The following is a 16,407-nucleotide window of genomic DNA, read 5'->3' on the forward strand; positions in this document are numbered from 1 at the left end:
TGAAGATGACCGCTCTCAACTGTTTAAGGAAAGAATAAACTCTCAGCCTCTGAGCCTAAAAAAACATCTTCATTAGTTCTCTAGTAAGGCATTAAATAAAAAAATAATGCCTCCATGTAGACTAATGTAAAAAAAAAAACTGTTGCAGATATCTGTTCAAATACACTGCTGTCATGGCAGCGACAGGGTGCCTGATTTTGAAACTTGAGACAGCCACTGCCTAGTTCATTGGTCAATGACCTGTGTACATATTTCTCTGCATTTTGTTTTTTAAAAAGTCTCAAGTAGTGCTAAAGTCAACTTCACATCTGTTTTATGTGACTTGTTGAGCTATATTGATACTGTCATTTAATCTATATTCAACTTTACTCATTTGATCTGTGTTTTGTGATCCATTACTATTGTCTGTATGTGTAGCCCTTTCATGGTTTAATAAAAGTAAAAGCGTACCACACATCTACAGGATAACATTCACACCACTATGACAGAGAGAGGAACCTTGTTTAGATCATACAAAATGTAAGCAAATTAGTATGTCAGGCTGTCTGGCTTTTTATTATAGTACCTTTATACGAACACACATCATCAGCTGATTAAATGAATCAACAAATATACAGAACATTTTAAATCTTTTAACTACATTTTATAGGTTAATTTAGCACCTTATATGATATTGTTTTTCACTGGAAATAGTAGGCTAGAAATATTCCCAGTTTTTCCATGATTGGGAAACAAGGGTGATGAGTTTTTCTCTGTCATTACATCTTTCTGTTATTGTTTTAATTTTATAAAAAAAATAAGTGACAGCAGCATCCCTAGACACTCAGACATGATGACGTCAGTTCTGTCTGGCTCGCGCCAGGGGTGGTGGGGGTTATTGGAGGCGCGCGGGGACGTGAGTGAGCAAGAGGAAGAAGAAAAAAAAAACCCTCAACCATCATCGACGCAGTGGTGGTGCGGGGTCACGAACTATGACCTTTAACAGAAGAAAACCAAAACAAATATTTTATAAAATAACCGAGAGCTCTAAATCTGTGACCACCGTTCCTCAGAGGTAAGTCTCAGTACCGTATTGAAAACCGTAGAAAGCTCTGCAAGAGATACCGGATGATAAAACAGCGCAGCTAATCTCCAAGCTAGCTAGTTAGCCAGTTGATGCGGAGCTCTCTTCCTGCCCGACTCTGGCTGTGCGGATCCGGGCAGGGAACGTGAGACGCTGGGCGCTGATGTGCTTTACAGACATTTAAACCTACTATTACTATGTGACACTGCTGTCGACTCTAACCAACCCCTGTTTGCTGAAGTGTCCAATCCAAATGAGTGATACGGGCACAGTCAGCTCTTGCTGCATCCTCTGTGTGTTCACATGTATTATGAAGCTAGCTTAAACAGCTAATATCAGTAAGCTAACGTTATTGTGGCTTCAGGTGAACTCGACCCTTTTACCTTTGCCATCCCGGTGACAGCAGTTGGTTCTAATTATTATGACAGTTAAAAGCTGCGTTTCCACATTTTATTTACTTGCAGCTCATCAACAGTGGCGCACTGTCCTGTATGGATATAAATGAACTTTAATGTATTTATCACAAGGATTTGTCTTTAGTGTTACTGGCGGACTGCCAGGTTCTCCATTTTGTTCTGTGTTGTGATGCGTTTAAGGACGGTTGTAATGATGGGCATTCTGTCAGACCAATCGGTCAACGATATGAATCAGCATGCTCCTCCCTTTGGTCATTGAGCGTGTGCAGACACTGCAGGCTCATAAATCAGGTTACACTTGTGCTGTCAAGTTGTGTTCTTTATTGTTATCCTAAAACAACAAAGACAAGACATTAAGTCGTCAAGTGCAAGGTGGCAATGGTTTTAGAAGTAGGTGTTATCATTTACTTCTGCCAAGGAAGATGCTCAAATGCAATGAGCAAGTGTGCTCACTCAGAATTCATATTAAGCTTTATAGGTTTTCAAAAACAATAAGATAAGATAAGATAGACTTTTATTAATCCCCAAGGAAATTATAGTGCTAGATAGCTTAAAAAAACACAGTACAAAAACAACTCAAATATCAGTGAAAATATAATATATAATGTGTATGTACAAAATGTACTAATAAGAGAAGTACAAAGAAAACCCCTCAAATATCAGTGAAAATAGAACATATAAAGTGTATGGGTTAATGCAAAAGAGACGGTGCCTAAAAGAAAAACAGTATTACAATAATCATCTACAAAAGTAGGCAGGAAGTAATGGTGGCAGTTAAATTGACAGTAGTATTGATAGTTATAATGTAGCCTACTAAAAACTTCTAGCCCTCAAGATTATGAATTATTGTACATGGTACTAATAAATAGACGGAAGTATTGCACATGATTATGCATTCTATAAATATCAACATGATATAGAATATTATTTCTGGCCTTATTAATACAAATATAAATATGGCCAGAAATAAGCTGTGTAGGGGAGATGTCTATGCTCCTGATTTTGACTATTAAATAATTTGGTATATTGCATTTAAATTTGATTGAAAAGGGAGTTCTTGATTACTGTGTTGCTCCACTGATTTGTTGCACTTCTTCCAAATGTGTTCAAATGCAAAAAAAAAAAATTTAAACATAACTTTTAATGGTTTGCGGTTCATTTTTCCTTGTAACACAATGATCTCATAAAAAGGATAGTTTGCATCATGCAAAAGCACAACGTTTTCTTCTCCCAATTTCTCCATCTTGAATCTTTGTATGTTATTTTAGGCAGTGTCAGCTCAGTCTTCAAGTTTGAATATGCATGGGTACAAACCATTTGACTCTTAAATGAGGTCATGGAAACATACTACTGATGTTAATGTCAGGCAAGATATGGAGCAGTGAACATAAATTATAAATATTGGGTTATTTGTGTTTCCTGTTATTTATGTTTATGACCATAAAATGAATGCATGCAGAAAAGCTGTAATGCTTGTAAGAAATGGCTTTAAGTCAAAGAAATCAGACATAAAGTCCCCACAAAAACCTCATAAAAATAACTTTCAATATTTTCATTAAAACCTATTCTTCAATTGGTTTCATTATGCATCTCCTCAAATTATGTTTATAAAACCATCCCAGGCAGGGCCGGCCTGCTCTTCTCTGACACTTTGCACCTTTGTGGTTTATTAATGTCTGTGGCATCTTTCCAAACAGACCTCACTAATGACCTTACATCATCATGACGACCAACCTGAATCTGCAATCACAGCAGAAAGTGGACTCTGAGCACGAGGCAGAGGTGAGTGTGCAGAGGAAGACTTCCATGGTTTACTGTTTTGCTGTCAGAGATCTTCTATTTAACCCATATCGAGGGGTTTTATTTTCATCAAAGATACTGCAGTGCTACCCTCCTTGGATGTGTGGTTAGCAGATGCTGCCTTTATTTGTTTCCATAGAGACAGACCTCCTGTAGACGGAGGGACAGATTTAGAAGTGTTCCATTATTCTTTACACAGACTTATTGATTGTAATTCGTACATGTTTCAGGTCATAGAAATGTGTTTCTAATTGTAGGGGTCGTGCTCTCCTTCAGACTCAATGATGAGTGAGTCACCACAGCGCTTTCAGGTCATCTCCACTGAGCCTACCACGACACCACAGCGAATACAGGTAATCACTTTAGTCTGAATATTAGTTGTCTTTGAGAATGAGACATTGCTTCCTGCCTGTGGAAGTAGCCATGAACAAATCAATGTTACAACATGTGACTTAGATCTTCTATCATCAGTGTCAGTTAACCTTTTTTACTTTGACCCAATTTCTGTTCAGTTACACCTCTCTCCTTTTCCCGTCTCCCTCCTCCATCTCTAACACCCTCAGATTGTAACCGATCAGCAGACAGGTCAGAAGATCCAGATAGTGACAACAATGAAGGCATCCAGTGCTCCCAAACAGCAGTTTATTCTGACTACAGCTGACAGTTCAGGGGCAGGCAAGGTGATCCTGACCTCATCAGACAGCCACAACGCTAAGCAGCTCATCTTCACTGCTGCAGACAGCCTGATGCCAGGAAGGATACAGGTACAGTTCCCCCATGATATCACTCTCTGGAACAGTATTGGTAATATCTTGGTGACATTATGTGATTCTGACATTGTGTTTAGGTGAAACACAAGATAAATGGCCTGTGTTTGACTTTGATTTTCAGATTGTCACAGATCCAGTGTCCATGGAGCGGTTGTTAGGGCAGGCAGGAGACTTGGGTCGAGCACAGCCAGTGGAGTACTGTTTGGTGTGCGGGGACAAGGCTTCAGGTACTGAACGTTTATCAGAGATGGTTTAATACTATTAATTTCCTTTCTGAAAGAGCTACCTAGACTGGAGTGTCTTATTTGTATATAAATAACTCTTTTGCACCGCAACTCTTATTTTGTTTTTAACTTTATTCTGGCTGATATATTTAATTCTAACACTCATATTTTATCACCATAGATCCACTACTCAGCATTAATTCTGTATCTTTATTTATTATGTATTGTGTATATATAATGTACATATTTTTTACTTTTATTTTTATGCCCTATATTTCCTCATGCTTCTCTCTATATCAGAGCCACTGTAACGCCCGAATTTCCCCCAAGGGATAAATAAAGTATTTCTGATTGTGATTAAGTATTGGCCGATATTGAGCAGCTATCAGATATCAATCTAATAAAAAAAAAAAACATTTTGTTAATAATTATCAAAACAGTATAATAACTCTGTATGGATGTGATATGATTGCTATCTTTGTTGTGTGGCCTGGCTCAAGACACGGAGGGAATCCTTACCTAAAAAAATAAGATGACCAACTTGAAACAAGCTAAGCTAACGTTAGCGTCAGCTATAGCCTCTCCTAACATCATGTGGCAGCTGAAGAGTGTTTTTTTCCCCCCAGTTTTATTTACCTTCATTCAAATTTTAATATATCTTGTCTTTCATGTGCAATTTAAAAAAAAAATACAGAATACTGACATTTTGCAAGCTTTGACTACCATCACACTCTCTGCCAGCAGTGCACTGTTGTTGTTGTTGTTGTCGTAACATGTTAATCCACCTGAAATCAGTTTTGCCACTGTGAAACAGTAGCTGCTATTGGCAGAATTAATATATATTATTGCTGTAGTTTTGGAGAAGAGGAACCAAGTTACATTAATAATTAATGTGGGGATAATTAATTATGGTACCACAAGAACTTGCATGCTCTCTTATAACCAATAACACATTTTATGCAGCATCAGCAGCATTTCTAATTCTGGTATCTGTGTAAAAATTATATTAAAATGTTCATTACCATGTGATATGGGGAACTAGTGTACCCTTAAATCAAATCTGACAGTATAATTTCCTGCACACGATCAGCAATCTAACATGCACCAACACACAGCGACGCACACACTGTGACTAGTTTTCTCTGTGCTCAGGTCGTCACTACGGAGCGGTCAGTTGTGAGGGATGTAAAGGCTTCTTTAAGCGGAGTGTGAGGAAGAACCTGACGTACAGCTGCCGCAGTAAACAAGACTGCGTCATCAACAAACACCACCGCAATCGCTGCCAGTTCTGTCGGTTGAAGAAATGCCTTAAGATGGGGATGAAGACTGAGTGTGAGTTTGCATCCACAATGCCACTCAGAAACAAACGAGGTATTATCAGAGTATTCACTGGTTTTTATCGTATAAAAATGATTTCATTTAGTTCCCTGAATGTGTTTTAATTGCAAAGACAATACTTGGGGGGTTGTAGGATGACATCAGCCCTCTTTGTCCCCACTGGTTTCCCATCATTTATTGACACTATGCCTGTAAAAGAAACTTTTAAACTAAATCTTTGAACACTGCAAAACTCCTCTAACCAAACAGGTTCAAGCTCCTTGGTCTATTGCATTACCTTAATAATTAAAAAAATTGTAACAACTCTTTATGTCTGCAGCAACTATGAAGTGTCTGCATTTGCCTCTCACCATTTTTTTAGTAAAGTAAAGACATGTTTTTTTCCATTTGCTGTTTATCTTCAGCTGTCCAGAGTGAGAGAAAGCCCATAGATGTGTTGCCCAGAGAGAAGCATGCCAACTGTGCTGCCTCCACCCAAAAGATCTACATTCGCAAGGATCTAAACAGTCCACTCATCGCCACGCCAACCTTTATCTCTGATACAGAGACAGATGGCTCCAGGTCAGTGGGAATCCAACCTACAAACATCGGGCTTGGGCTCTGTTTGATATTCTATCTCCAAGCTTTTTCCAAGAGTTTTTTTCATTGTGCTCTGTGTCGTGCAGATCCAGCCTACTGGACCAGGGGATGCTGGTTAATATCCAGCAGCCGGTCATCCATAGTGATGGCACTTTGCTGCTGGCTGCTGACTCAAAGGTACAGCTGTCAATGCAGTTGCAGTAGATATTACATCTGCCTGCTCTGTTTCCTTCTGCTCCCTGCTGTAGAAACATGATCATTTAGCGGAAACCACAGACACTCATCAGAACTTAAAGCTGCTGTGAGGAAATTTCGGTTGGTGTTGATTTTGGCGCCCCCTGTGGACAAAGCTGTACCTCTTATCCCTTTGCTGATATTGTCCTGTACATGCTTAAGTGGTGGTTTTTAACACAAAATCTCATCCTGCTTTCTTTAACAGTCATATCCATCACTCATTTAAAATGTTTGCTTTATACTATCTAAACAAACGCATAGTGCAGTAAATCGCTTCGTCTGACACCTACCCTTCGCCAGCAGTTTCAGGCATTAAAAATAACTATAAAGAAATATTTAATCTTGTCGCTGATGGTCTGGTTTGTAGGTCATATAGAGTAATCAGAATTAATTTCAGTTTGTTTCATAACCCCTTCAAGGGAGCTTTACTTGTAGTTCTACTATGACTGGAAAAGAGAAGAAATAAGGAAAAAATGGATCTTCAGGTGGCTGGAAAAGGTCAAAAATAGTATGATATTAGAGGTATATATATCACAGTAGTCTGAGTTAAGACTAAGTTTTAAACACAAGCATGTAAATACTACATCCATTATATTAAAACAAGTTCACAGCAATGTATAACAGATCTTTAGACAGCAGCCATGAGGAAAATCAGAGCATGGATCTGATGAAAATGCCTGATATCCATCTGGTCGTCAGAGAGTTATGTTGTTGATCTTCCAGAGAGTTAATCAGACGTTGTGACCTCAAACTGCAGGTCAAACAACAACCAATTTGCCAGGAATTCATACTCTATTCTAACTTAGTTTGGGGCCACCAACATGTGCCTTTTTAAAAATCTATATTTAGCCCTTTAATATATCTTGAGATGTCATTAGTTGTGCTGTACATGACAGATTCTTGTGCTTTGCTTCACTTTTCTCCACCAGATTGTGTTATTCCAGCTGCATATTTGATAAGAAATGTCGATTTAATTAATTTTAATTATTTTTCAGATGGACTCTGGGCAGGGGGACTTGGGGACACTAGCCAATGTGGTGACATCATTGGCAAACCTGAGCGACTCCCTGAAAGACAACCTAAACAATGGTGATACCTCTGACAGCCAACAGGAGGAGCAGTCTGCCAGCGAGATAACACGGTCAGTCAGCAGACATGAGGAGAGTGTGTTTGTGAGAGGTATTTGCAACATCCCAAAGCCCTCTTTGAGTTTTCATCCTTTCTTGGTCTGTTTTGGCGCCATGTGTCAAATGAAGGTGTTCTCACACCTCTCCTGCTCAGCCCTTCAATTGAAACACACCGCTAGGTCAAAATGTTTGGCCAATATGTGAACTCGCTTAAAGATTGCAGACCCCTCTGAAACTAAATGAGTGTAGTGATTTGTTTAATCCCTTTGTGATTGTATTTTAGCCCTCTAAGTTTTGCCATGGACAGATCCTGTGCTACTGCACTTGGAGATTGAAAAAAAAAAAAACACTAGATCAAAACCAAGTATGTGGCTGACCGCATCAGGTCAATGTGCGCTTTTGTGGGCAATGTGTTACAAGGACTGTCCTTATGAGGCCGATGACAACATGTTTGAAAGCAGGTGCGCGCAGCGGGACGTAGGTGAGGACAGCAGACGAGCAGCGGAGGAGCAGCCCGGCTCTGAAAGTACCATCAGTCAGTCAGTCAATCAGTCTCATACAGACCCATCCGTCTGGCTGACCCTGGCGGTCAGCCAAAAAATTACACAGAGCCATATCTGCTAGTAATGCTAGCAAAACTAGAGTTGTGTGGACTAGGAAATAATTACTTGTCAATAAACAAGAAAGCATCAAACTGTAACTGTCTTAAACTTAAAGAAGCTGTAGGGTTATCCCCATATTCTATTTTAAAGTGAGGGGCTTAAAAATAAAAGGAACTATATTGTGAACAAAAAGGAGAAAGAGGCCGGATCAGAATGAGAGTGGACCAGAAAGAAGAATTGAGTTCCCTTTTTATCTGCCTGCTTTTTGGTCGATGTTAATAGGACTGAGTTTGTCGGAGTTTTATAGATATTGACATTTACCATACTCCTCTACAATTCTATTGTTATGGGTTTTCTGTGAAATTAATTAAAAGTGTGTGTGTGTTGTTTACAGTGCCTTTGACACATTGGCCAAAGTTTTCAGCCCACCTGAAGTGAGTGTCGGACAGAGACTGGCAAACAAATCCCAGTGTGTCGGTGGAACAACCATTCAGCTGATTGGTCGAGACCAGGAGACCCCCATCATTGAGGTGGAAGGACCACTGCTCACGGATACACATGTCGGCTTTAAGGTGGTTTTAGTCATACAGCTAATAGCCAAAATAATAGATGTATATAACAATGTTTAGGGTACATATGACTCAGATGTAAAAAAGACGAGAAGAGAATCCCAAAAGATTTAATAAGCCCACTGTGAGGACCTACACAGCAATGTTACAAGAACAGACAACAGTTATGTGTAGTGTCTTTGGCATGAGTATGAGAATTTGAGGAAAAGTCACCGCGGCCAAGTCAGTCCTCCCTACGACCGGGGCGCACTGCCCACCAGAAAACAGCGTCCGTCTATGGCAGGGAATGCCAGGTAGGTCCCACTGTTTCGTGATGGTGACTACGGGATTTCTCAAATTTTCCTCGCTTTCTATTACGCACGGTTCAGGATCTGACTCACAACACAATCTTACAGCTTCCATAATATTGTAAATACGGGGACGCTTAGTTGGCAGAGCCATTTATAGATCTGTAAAAAACCGGATGGAAACCTGCGAAAAAAAACAAAGACTTTAACGTAACGACGTGTATTTCCGGTTCCGGTTAATCAGTGACTAAAAATGATCTACAATGCAAAGCTCATGACTTTATTTTCCATTTTTTCCACACTAAAAATAACTTTAAAATGATAGCCGCTCTTGGGGGCTATACTGAAATATAGAATGGGTGCTGCGGGGCGCTATAGGATCTAGAGGGTTAATAAAAAACAAAACATACCTATACTGTTGATGTTACGTGAAATTGAGACATCTGTTGTTGTTTTTGTGACCCTCGTCTGTTGGATGTCATTTGTCAAATATTTTGTTGATAATTTACTTTTCTATTTCCCTCTTTTATGCCTTTTCATCTCTGTCTAGCTGACCATGCCGAGCCCCATGCCCGAGTATCTGAATGTACACTACATCTGTGAGTCAGCATCCAGACTTCTCTTTCTCTCCATGCACTGGGCTCGCTCCATCCCTGCCTTCTCAGCTCTTGGGTGAGGATGAATTTGATACAAGAAGACATGGCGACTTAAAAAAAACACATGTAAATAAAAGGAAACATCTCTTCAATAAAAAAAACAAAGGAAAGTATGCAAAATTCCTTAAGGAAAAACCTCTGTGTTTGTCTCTGTATTTGTCAGTCAGGAGGCACACACCAGTTTGGTGCGAGCCTGCTGGAATGAGCTGTTCACTCTGGGCCTCGCTCAGTGCGCTCATGTGATGAACCTGTCGACTATCCTCACTGCCATCGTGAACCATCTTCAAAGCAGCATCCAGGATGGTATGGACCACAGACCTCGCCACCATTGCTCAGTAGGACACACACATATAAACTAAGTTGTTGGGAGGAGTCAAGAAACACTTTCTCTTATTGCTTCATTCATTTGTCAAGCAGCTGATGCATCGTGGGCATTGTTGATTAGATTGTGATGAATCTTGGAAAAATGATGGATTACATGTGTTTGTTGTTTTGTGAAGAGGGATTCCTTGTTAGATAAGGCATAAACAACAAAAAGGTGAATGATAAATGTTGATATATCAAACCGGGCATTATCGTCTCTCTCAGACAAGCTTTCGGGGGAGAGGGTGAAGCAGGTGATGGAGCATATTTGGAAGTTCCAGGAGTTCTGTAACAGCATGACGACTTTGGACACAGACAGCTACGAATATGCCTACCTGAAAGCTATCGTGTTGTTCAGCCCTGGTGAGTCTGCATTCCCACTCAAGTTAATAATAGTCATAACAAAAAACATAAAATAAATCAGTGCACTCGTGAAGGTGATTTCAATAAACAACCTGTTTTGGAGCTTTGACTGTGTTTGGCTTGTCAGATCACCCAGGCGTTGACGGCAGCGGGCAGATTGAGAAGTTCCAGGAGAAGGCTTTGATGGAGCTGCAGGACTACGTGCAGAAGACCTACCCAGAAGACCCCTACAGGTACACTCATGCCTCCAGTCAAACCAGTCAAATTGAGCTCGCCAATTCAGTATTTGTAATACAAAGTCAGCATTATTCCTGTACAGAATAAAGTATGGAGAATTAACAGTATGGAGTATCATATGTGCCCCAGGTCTGGGCATGTCTGGGCAATCTTGAAAGATTGTGGAGAAATTGGTTTGTAAAAAAAACAAATATGTTAAAAAAATCTCTTGTAAAATTGGTTTGAGGTCGTTCATTAGTATGTCAGTCGCCACTATAACTCATAAGATCCTAATCACATTAGGCAAGACATGCCTCCTGTCAACAGAGTCAGTTGTACTATCACGTGCTGCATTTGAGATCATGAAAAGAAAAGTGTACACATTTTAATAATGAATCTGTTTGATGCTTGAATGCATGTCCTTTTCACATATATACCGCCAATAACTCAAATAATAATTCAGTTTGATTGAAAATAACAACTAGTCAAAAATGAAAGCTTAAAGTACTGTATAATAGGTCAATGGCAAATGATAGTATTAAAGCGAAATTGATGAATATGTTCGTTTAAATAACGTTTGTTTACACCTTCCGCATATTTTGCGTGGTTCAGTGTAAAATGACAAAGGCGGCATAATGGCTAAGCTTCGTCAGGGCACTGAAGCGGATTTGCAATGTAAAAAGGGCTATGTACACTAAGGGAAATGCTTAAGAGCTTACGATAGCTTATTTTAAATAACACAAGGCAGGTCTGGGCAATATGATAATATATATCGTTAAAACAATGTGAAAATGTCTATCGTATGTTTTTCTATATTGTCTCTATCGTGATGTCACAAAACCAGCGTCTGAACTGCTTTGAAATTCTTTACGTCCTTGCAATCCAGTCCAGAAAAGGATTTAGTACTTTTTATTTGTCAAATATTTTATTTACACAGGATTATCCAAAAATAGGCTTCACCATGTGGTTATTTCATTTAGGCTAGTTATTTGTTAAATTACCAGAAAACATGATATATGGTGATATATATATCGTTATCGAGATATGAAAAATCCTATATCGTGATATAGGATTTTGGCCATATCGCCCAGCCCTAACACAGGTATCAAGTTGACTTTGAATTAATAGTGTGTTTCTGTCCCCAGGCTGACCCGTATCCTGACTCGTCTCCCAGCCCTTCGCCTCATGAACTCCAGCATCACAGAGGAGCTCTTCTTCACTGGCTTAATCGGTAACGTATCTATTGACAGCATCATTCCCTACATCCTCAAGATGGAAACGGCCGAGTATAACAGCCAGGAATCGGACCCTACAGAATGACGCCCAATCACTTCAGCACTCCAGCACCCTGGACTGTCATGTTAAAGATTAGCGAGTCTCCTCTTCAGGTACCCTGTATGTCTCTCATGGGGTTTACTGTTGAACCCAGGTCCAAAACCCTGCAGGGACCCCTTGTTTTCTAATGATGCATGGTGCAAAGTCATTCAGGAATCCTAAGTAGATTTTAAAAAAATCTGGTATTGGAAAGCCAGGATGACACTTTGAATGTTTTGTGGACCTCAGGCAGTTTGGTTATCTTGAGTTTTGGGCCTAAACTCAGTCACTCTAAACTGAATTTAAAAAAAGAATCTAATCTCCTTTAATGTCTTTAAAGCACTTCAAGCTAATTACACGCGACCTTTACCTTCCGAGCAAAGCCTTTCAAATCGTTTTAGTCTTCCCATGCTCTTATGTTTATCACATACATAAATTGAATTTAGCTTTTTTTTATTGCACATCAGATGAGTTTTATTATCAAGCATGGTCTGAAATCTAACAGAAATCTTACACGTGAAAGTAGAACTGTTTAAAAATCATGAAAGTAAAGTGCTTACTTTTAAAGTAGACTTTAAGGTATTTGTTTGTGTTGGTATTGGGAACAGTGTCTTAGTATAATATTCAGATGTACGTCGCTTTGGACAAAGGCGTCTGCTAAATGAAATTGGAACATTGTATAAAGATTTCAATGATAGAACTGTAGCTTTTTTGATTGTCAGACAAAGAATTTAAGCTTTGTATAAATAATTTTCCTGTTTTTTTGCATTGAGCTCCTACACAGCCACTTCTTAGCTCATAGGAGCATAACAAACGCCTTGTTTCAACCTTTCTTTGAGTTTAACCTTGAATTTCATTCACAAAGTCATATCAGCCAAATCAGCCTGTTAGGATGGCCATATGTTTTATTTTTTACTGAATGACATCTCAGAGTTTTTGAAGTTTTGGAGTTTTTTATATTTAGGTACGCTTATATCTAGGTTATTATGAATATGTTGGTAAAATAACCAGTGCAATCACCTCATCACTTCTCCCTTTATGACAATCAATTATGTTATTTCCTTCTGTCCCATTATTGTCAATCTGCATGTTATCAATGACATTTATTTCCTTTAAGGAATTAGATAATCTAAAAGATTTTGCTTTCAGAAATGTTACTTATGTGTAGCTGTGCTACTGTTTTTGTACCTGTGTTTGTATTTGCACTCTGCTAAGTGCACATCAATCAGCTTATGTGGCGTTTCACTGTGTTCATGCTGACTAAAACTATTTGTAGGTTTTCTAATGACTTTAATTTGTTGTGAACAAATTTTCTTGTTGCATACTAAGTGTACTTAAAGTACTTTTGGGCAGGTTTCCCTATTTTAAAAAAGAGATTTTTCCTGGAAGCTGGTCTCAGGGGCGTCAATGTCTTGAAGACCGTATGAAGATGTGCAGAGGCTTACCCACTTGTATAATGGTTTAAAATGAGCATCCACAGCAACATGAATGATAAGGGGAAGTAAAAAAGTAAACAAGGATTTTGTCTTGTGAAATAAAGTCACTTGTATTATTTGGGTTTGAAGCCCATAGAGACTGTTTGTAAAGGCACTGTTGTGAAATGGCCTTTGTATATGTAATTTCATAATAATGAGTGCATGTTGTTTTTAAGCGTTTTATAAACTTGTCGCTGTCTGTCTTTAAAAGGAGCATTGTTATCATTTTTATAGTGCATTGCAGTGCATGAAGAAGTTGCTTAAGTGCATTCTATCAAATGCTGTATGAAAAATTTAAAATTTCAATGTTGTGGCTTTAAAATATCTACCATGAGCAGCTTCCACATTAGAGGACGTTTTTTCCAGCTTTGTGGATTTAGTATCACATGTTTAAAGTTTTATACTAAGTGAATGTATTTTGTTTTCTGCTCATGTGCAATGTGTTTCTTCATACATTGAACAACATTCAAACAACATTCATGTTCTGCTCAAGTTTGTCACAACCCTACATTTCTACCTCACAGTGATGAAGTTATGAAACAAATGTATTAAGACTGAGCTTCTGTATCAGCATTCCAGTCTCTGAGGCTGGCTTCTCTGAAGCCACACATTATAAAATAAATAAACAATTAATTATGAAATGTAAAATGTCTGTGTCTCTTAATGCTGAGAGGAGAAGTTATGAAGGGTTTTTCTGCCAGATGTAAGCCAGTGCCTAAAAGTGACAGCTAAAGTGAAACTGCCTATGACCAGTGAGATTTGCATGTGAAATTTACAGACCTCTCATCGGTTTTCGATATGAAATTTAGAGGTCGATTTTTGAGGTCGATTTTTCAAGAAGGGTCGTTGGTTCTCGGTGTCACATTTTGAGGTCGATTTTTGACTTCAGTTTTTGACCCCAATTTTTCACGACGGGTGGTTCTTAAATTGAGATTTCAGGTCGATTTTTGGTGGTTCTCAAATGAAGATTTCAGGTCGATTTTTGGTAAATTTCTGACTTCAGTTTTTGACCCCAGTTTTCCCGACAGGGTCAGGGTGGTTCTCAAATTCAGATTTCAGGTCGATTTCTGACTTCAGTTTTTGACCCCGATTTTTCACGACAGGGCCGGGATGGTTCTCAAGTACAGATTGCAGGTCGATTTTTGGTAATTTTCTGACTTCAGTTTTTGACCCCGATTTTTCACGACAGGGCCGGGGTGGTTCTCAAGTACAGATTGCAGGTCGATTTTTGGTAATTTTCTGACTTCAGTTTTTGACCCCGATTTTTCATGACAGGGGGGGGGGTTTCTCAAATTCAGATTTCAGGTGGATTTTTGGTCGATTTCAGACTTCAGTTTTTGACCCCAATTTTTGACGACGGGGGGGTGGTTCTCAAATACAGATTGCAGGTCGATTTCTGACTTCAGTTTTTCACCCCGATTTTTCACAACAGGGCCGGGGTGGTTCTCAAATACAGATTGCAGGTCGATTTTTGGTAGTTTTCTGACTTCAGTTTTTGACCCTGTTTTTTGACGACAGGGGGAGTGGTTTCTCAAATTCAGATTTCAGGTCGATTTCTGACTTCAGTTTTTGACCCCGATTTTTCACAACAGGGCCGGGGTGGTTCTCAAATACAGATTGCAGGTCGATTTTTTGGTAATTTTCTGACTTCAGTTTTTGACCCTGTTTTTTGATGACGGGGGGGGGGGTTTCTCAAATTCAGATTTCAGGTCGATTTCTGACTTCAGTTTTTGACCCCGATTTTTGACGACGGGGGGGTGGTTCTCAAATACAGATTGCAGGTCGATTTCTGACTTCAGTTTTTGACCCCGATTTTTCACAACAGGGCCGGGGTGGTTCTCAAATACAGATTTCAGGTCGATTTTTGGTAATTTTCTGACTTCAGTTTTTGACCCTGTTTTTTGATGACAGGGGGGGGTGGTTTCTCAAATTCAGATTTCAGGTCGATTTCTGACTTCAGTTTTTGACCCCGATTTTTCACAACAGGGCCGGGGTGGTTCTCAAATACAGATTGCAGGTCGATTTTTGGTAATTTTCTGACTTCAGTTTTTGACCCTGTTTTTTGATGACGGGGGGGGGGGTTTCTCAAATTCAGATTTCAGGTCGATTCCTGACTTCAGTTTTTGACCCCGATTTTTCACGACAGGGCCGGGGTGGTTCTCATATACAGATTGCACGTCGATTTTTGGTAATTTTCTGACTTCAGTTTTTGACCCCGATTTTTCATGACAGGGCCGGGGTGGTTCTCAAATACAGACTGACTTCAGTTTTTGACCCTGATTTTTCACGACAGGGGGGGTGGTTTCTCAAATTCAGATTTCAGGTCGATTACTGACTTCAGTTTTTCACCCCGATTTTTCACGACAGGGCCGGGGTGCGTATCAAATGAAGATTTCAGGTCGATTTTTGGTAATTTTTCTGACTTCAGTTTTTGACCCTGTTTTTTGACGACAGGGAGGGTGGTTTCTCAAATTCAGATTTCAGGTCGATTACTGACTTCAGTTTTTCACCCCGATTTTTCACGACAGGGCCGGGGTGCGTATCAAATACAGATTTCATGTTGATTTTTGGTAATTTTCTGACTTCAGTTTTTGACCCTGTTATTTGACGACAGGGCGGGGGGTTTCTCAAATACAGATTTCAGGTCGATTTCTGACTTCAGTTTTTGACCCCGATTTTTCACGACAGGGCCGGGGTGGTTCTCAAATACAGATTGCAGGTCGATTTTTGGTAATTTTCTGACTTCAGTTTTTGACCCTGTTTTTTGACAACAGGGGGGTGGTTTCTCAAATTCAGATTTCAGGTCGATTTCTGACTTCAGTTTTTGACCCCGATTTTTCACGACAGGGCCGGGGTGGTTCTCAAATACAGATTGCAGGTCGATTTTTGGTAATTTTTCTGACTTCAGTTTTTCACCCCGATTTTTCACGACAGGGCCGGGGTGGTTCTCAAGTACAGATTGCAGGTCGATTTTTGGTAATTTTCTGACTTCAGTTTTTGACCCCGATTTT

At 39.5% G+C, this 16,407-nt stretch overlaps 1 protein-coding gene across 2 annotated transcripts; it reads left to right on the top strand.

Moving 5' to 3' along the window:
• Positions 1 to 895: 895 nt before the first annotated feature.
• On the top strand, positions 896 to 13,998 carry nr2c2 (nuclear receptor subfamily 2, group C, member 2). 2 transcript variants are annotated; one of them, XM_069659888.1, is made up of 15 exons: positions 896 to 1,054; positions 3,177 to 3,261; positions 3,537 to 3,632; positions 3,843 to 4,043; positions 4,171 to 4,276; positions 5,426 to 5,644; positions 6,016 to 6,172; positions 6,277 to 6,367; positions 7,420 to 7,565; positions 8,548 to 8,725; positions 9,560 to 9,681; positions 9,829 to 9,968; positions 10,254 to 10,391; positions 10,519 to 10,624; positions 11,753 to 13,998. In XM_069659888.1, exons 2-15 carry the CDS (start codon positions 3,202 to 3,204, stop codon positions 11,925 to 11,927), a joined length of 1,935 nt encoding a protein of 644 aa, XP_069515989.1. In that variant the 5' UTR covers positions 896 to 1,054; positions 3,177 to 3,201; the 3' UTR covers positions 11,928 to 13,998. The 2 variants fall into 2 exon arrangements, with proteins under 2 accessions (XP_069515989.1, XP_069515990.1); XM_069659889.1 differs by having other exon boundaries at positions 5,426 to 5,605.
• Positions 13,999 to 16,407: the final 2,409 nt, after the last annotated feature.

Source organism: Semicossyphus pulcher, unplaced genomic scaffold, assembly GCF_022749685.1.
Source record: "Semicossyphus pulcher isolate SPU_LCO1_2020_fin unplaced genomic scaffold, fSemPul1.0.p SCAF_13, whole genome shotgun sequence".
Taxonomy (NCBI): Eukaryota; Metazoa; Chordata; class Actinopteri; order Labriformes; family Labridae; genus Semicossyphus; species Semicossyphus pulcher.

Coding starts and splice junctions, on each gene's coding strand:
- nr2c2 (XM_069659888.1), top strand. CDS start 3,202: ATGACGACCAACCTGAATCTGCAATCACAGCAGAAAGTGGACTCTGAG. Junction 3,262..3,536: donor ACTCTGAGCACGAGGCAGAG/GTGAGTGTGCAG, acceptor TTCTAATTGTAG/GGGTCGTGCTCTCCTTCAGA. Junction 4,044..4,170: donor TGATGCCAGGAAGGATACAG/GTACAGTTCCCC, acceptor TTTGATTTTCAG/ATTGTCACAGATCCAGTGTC.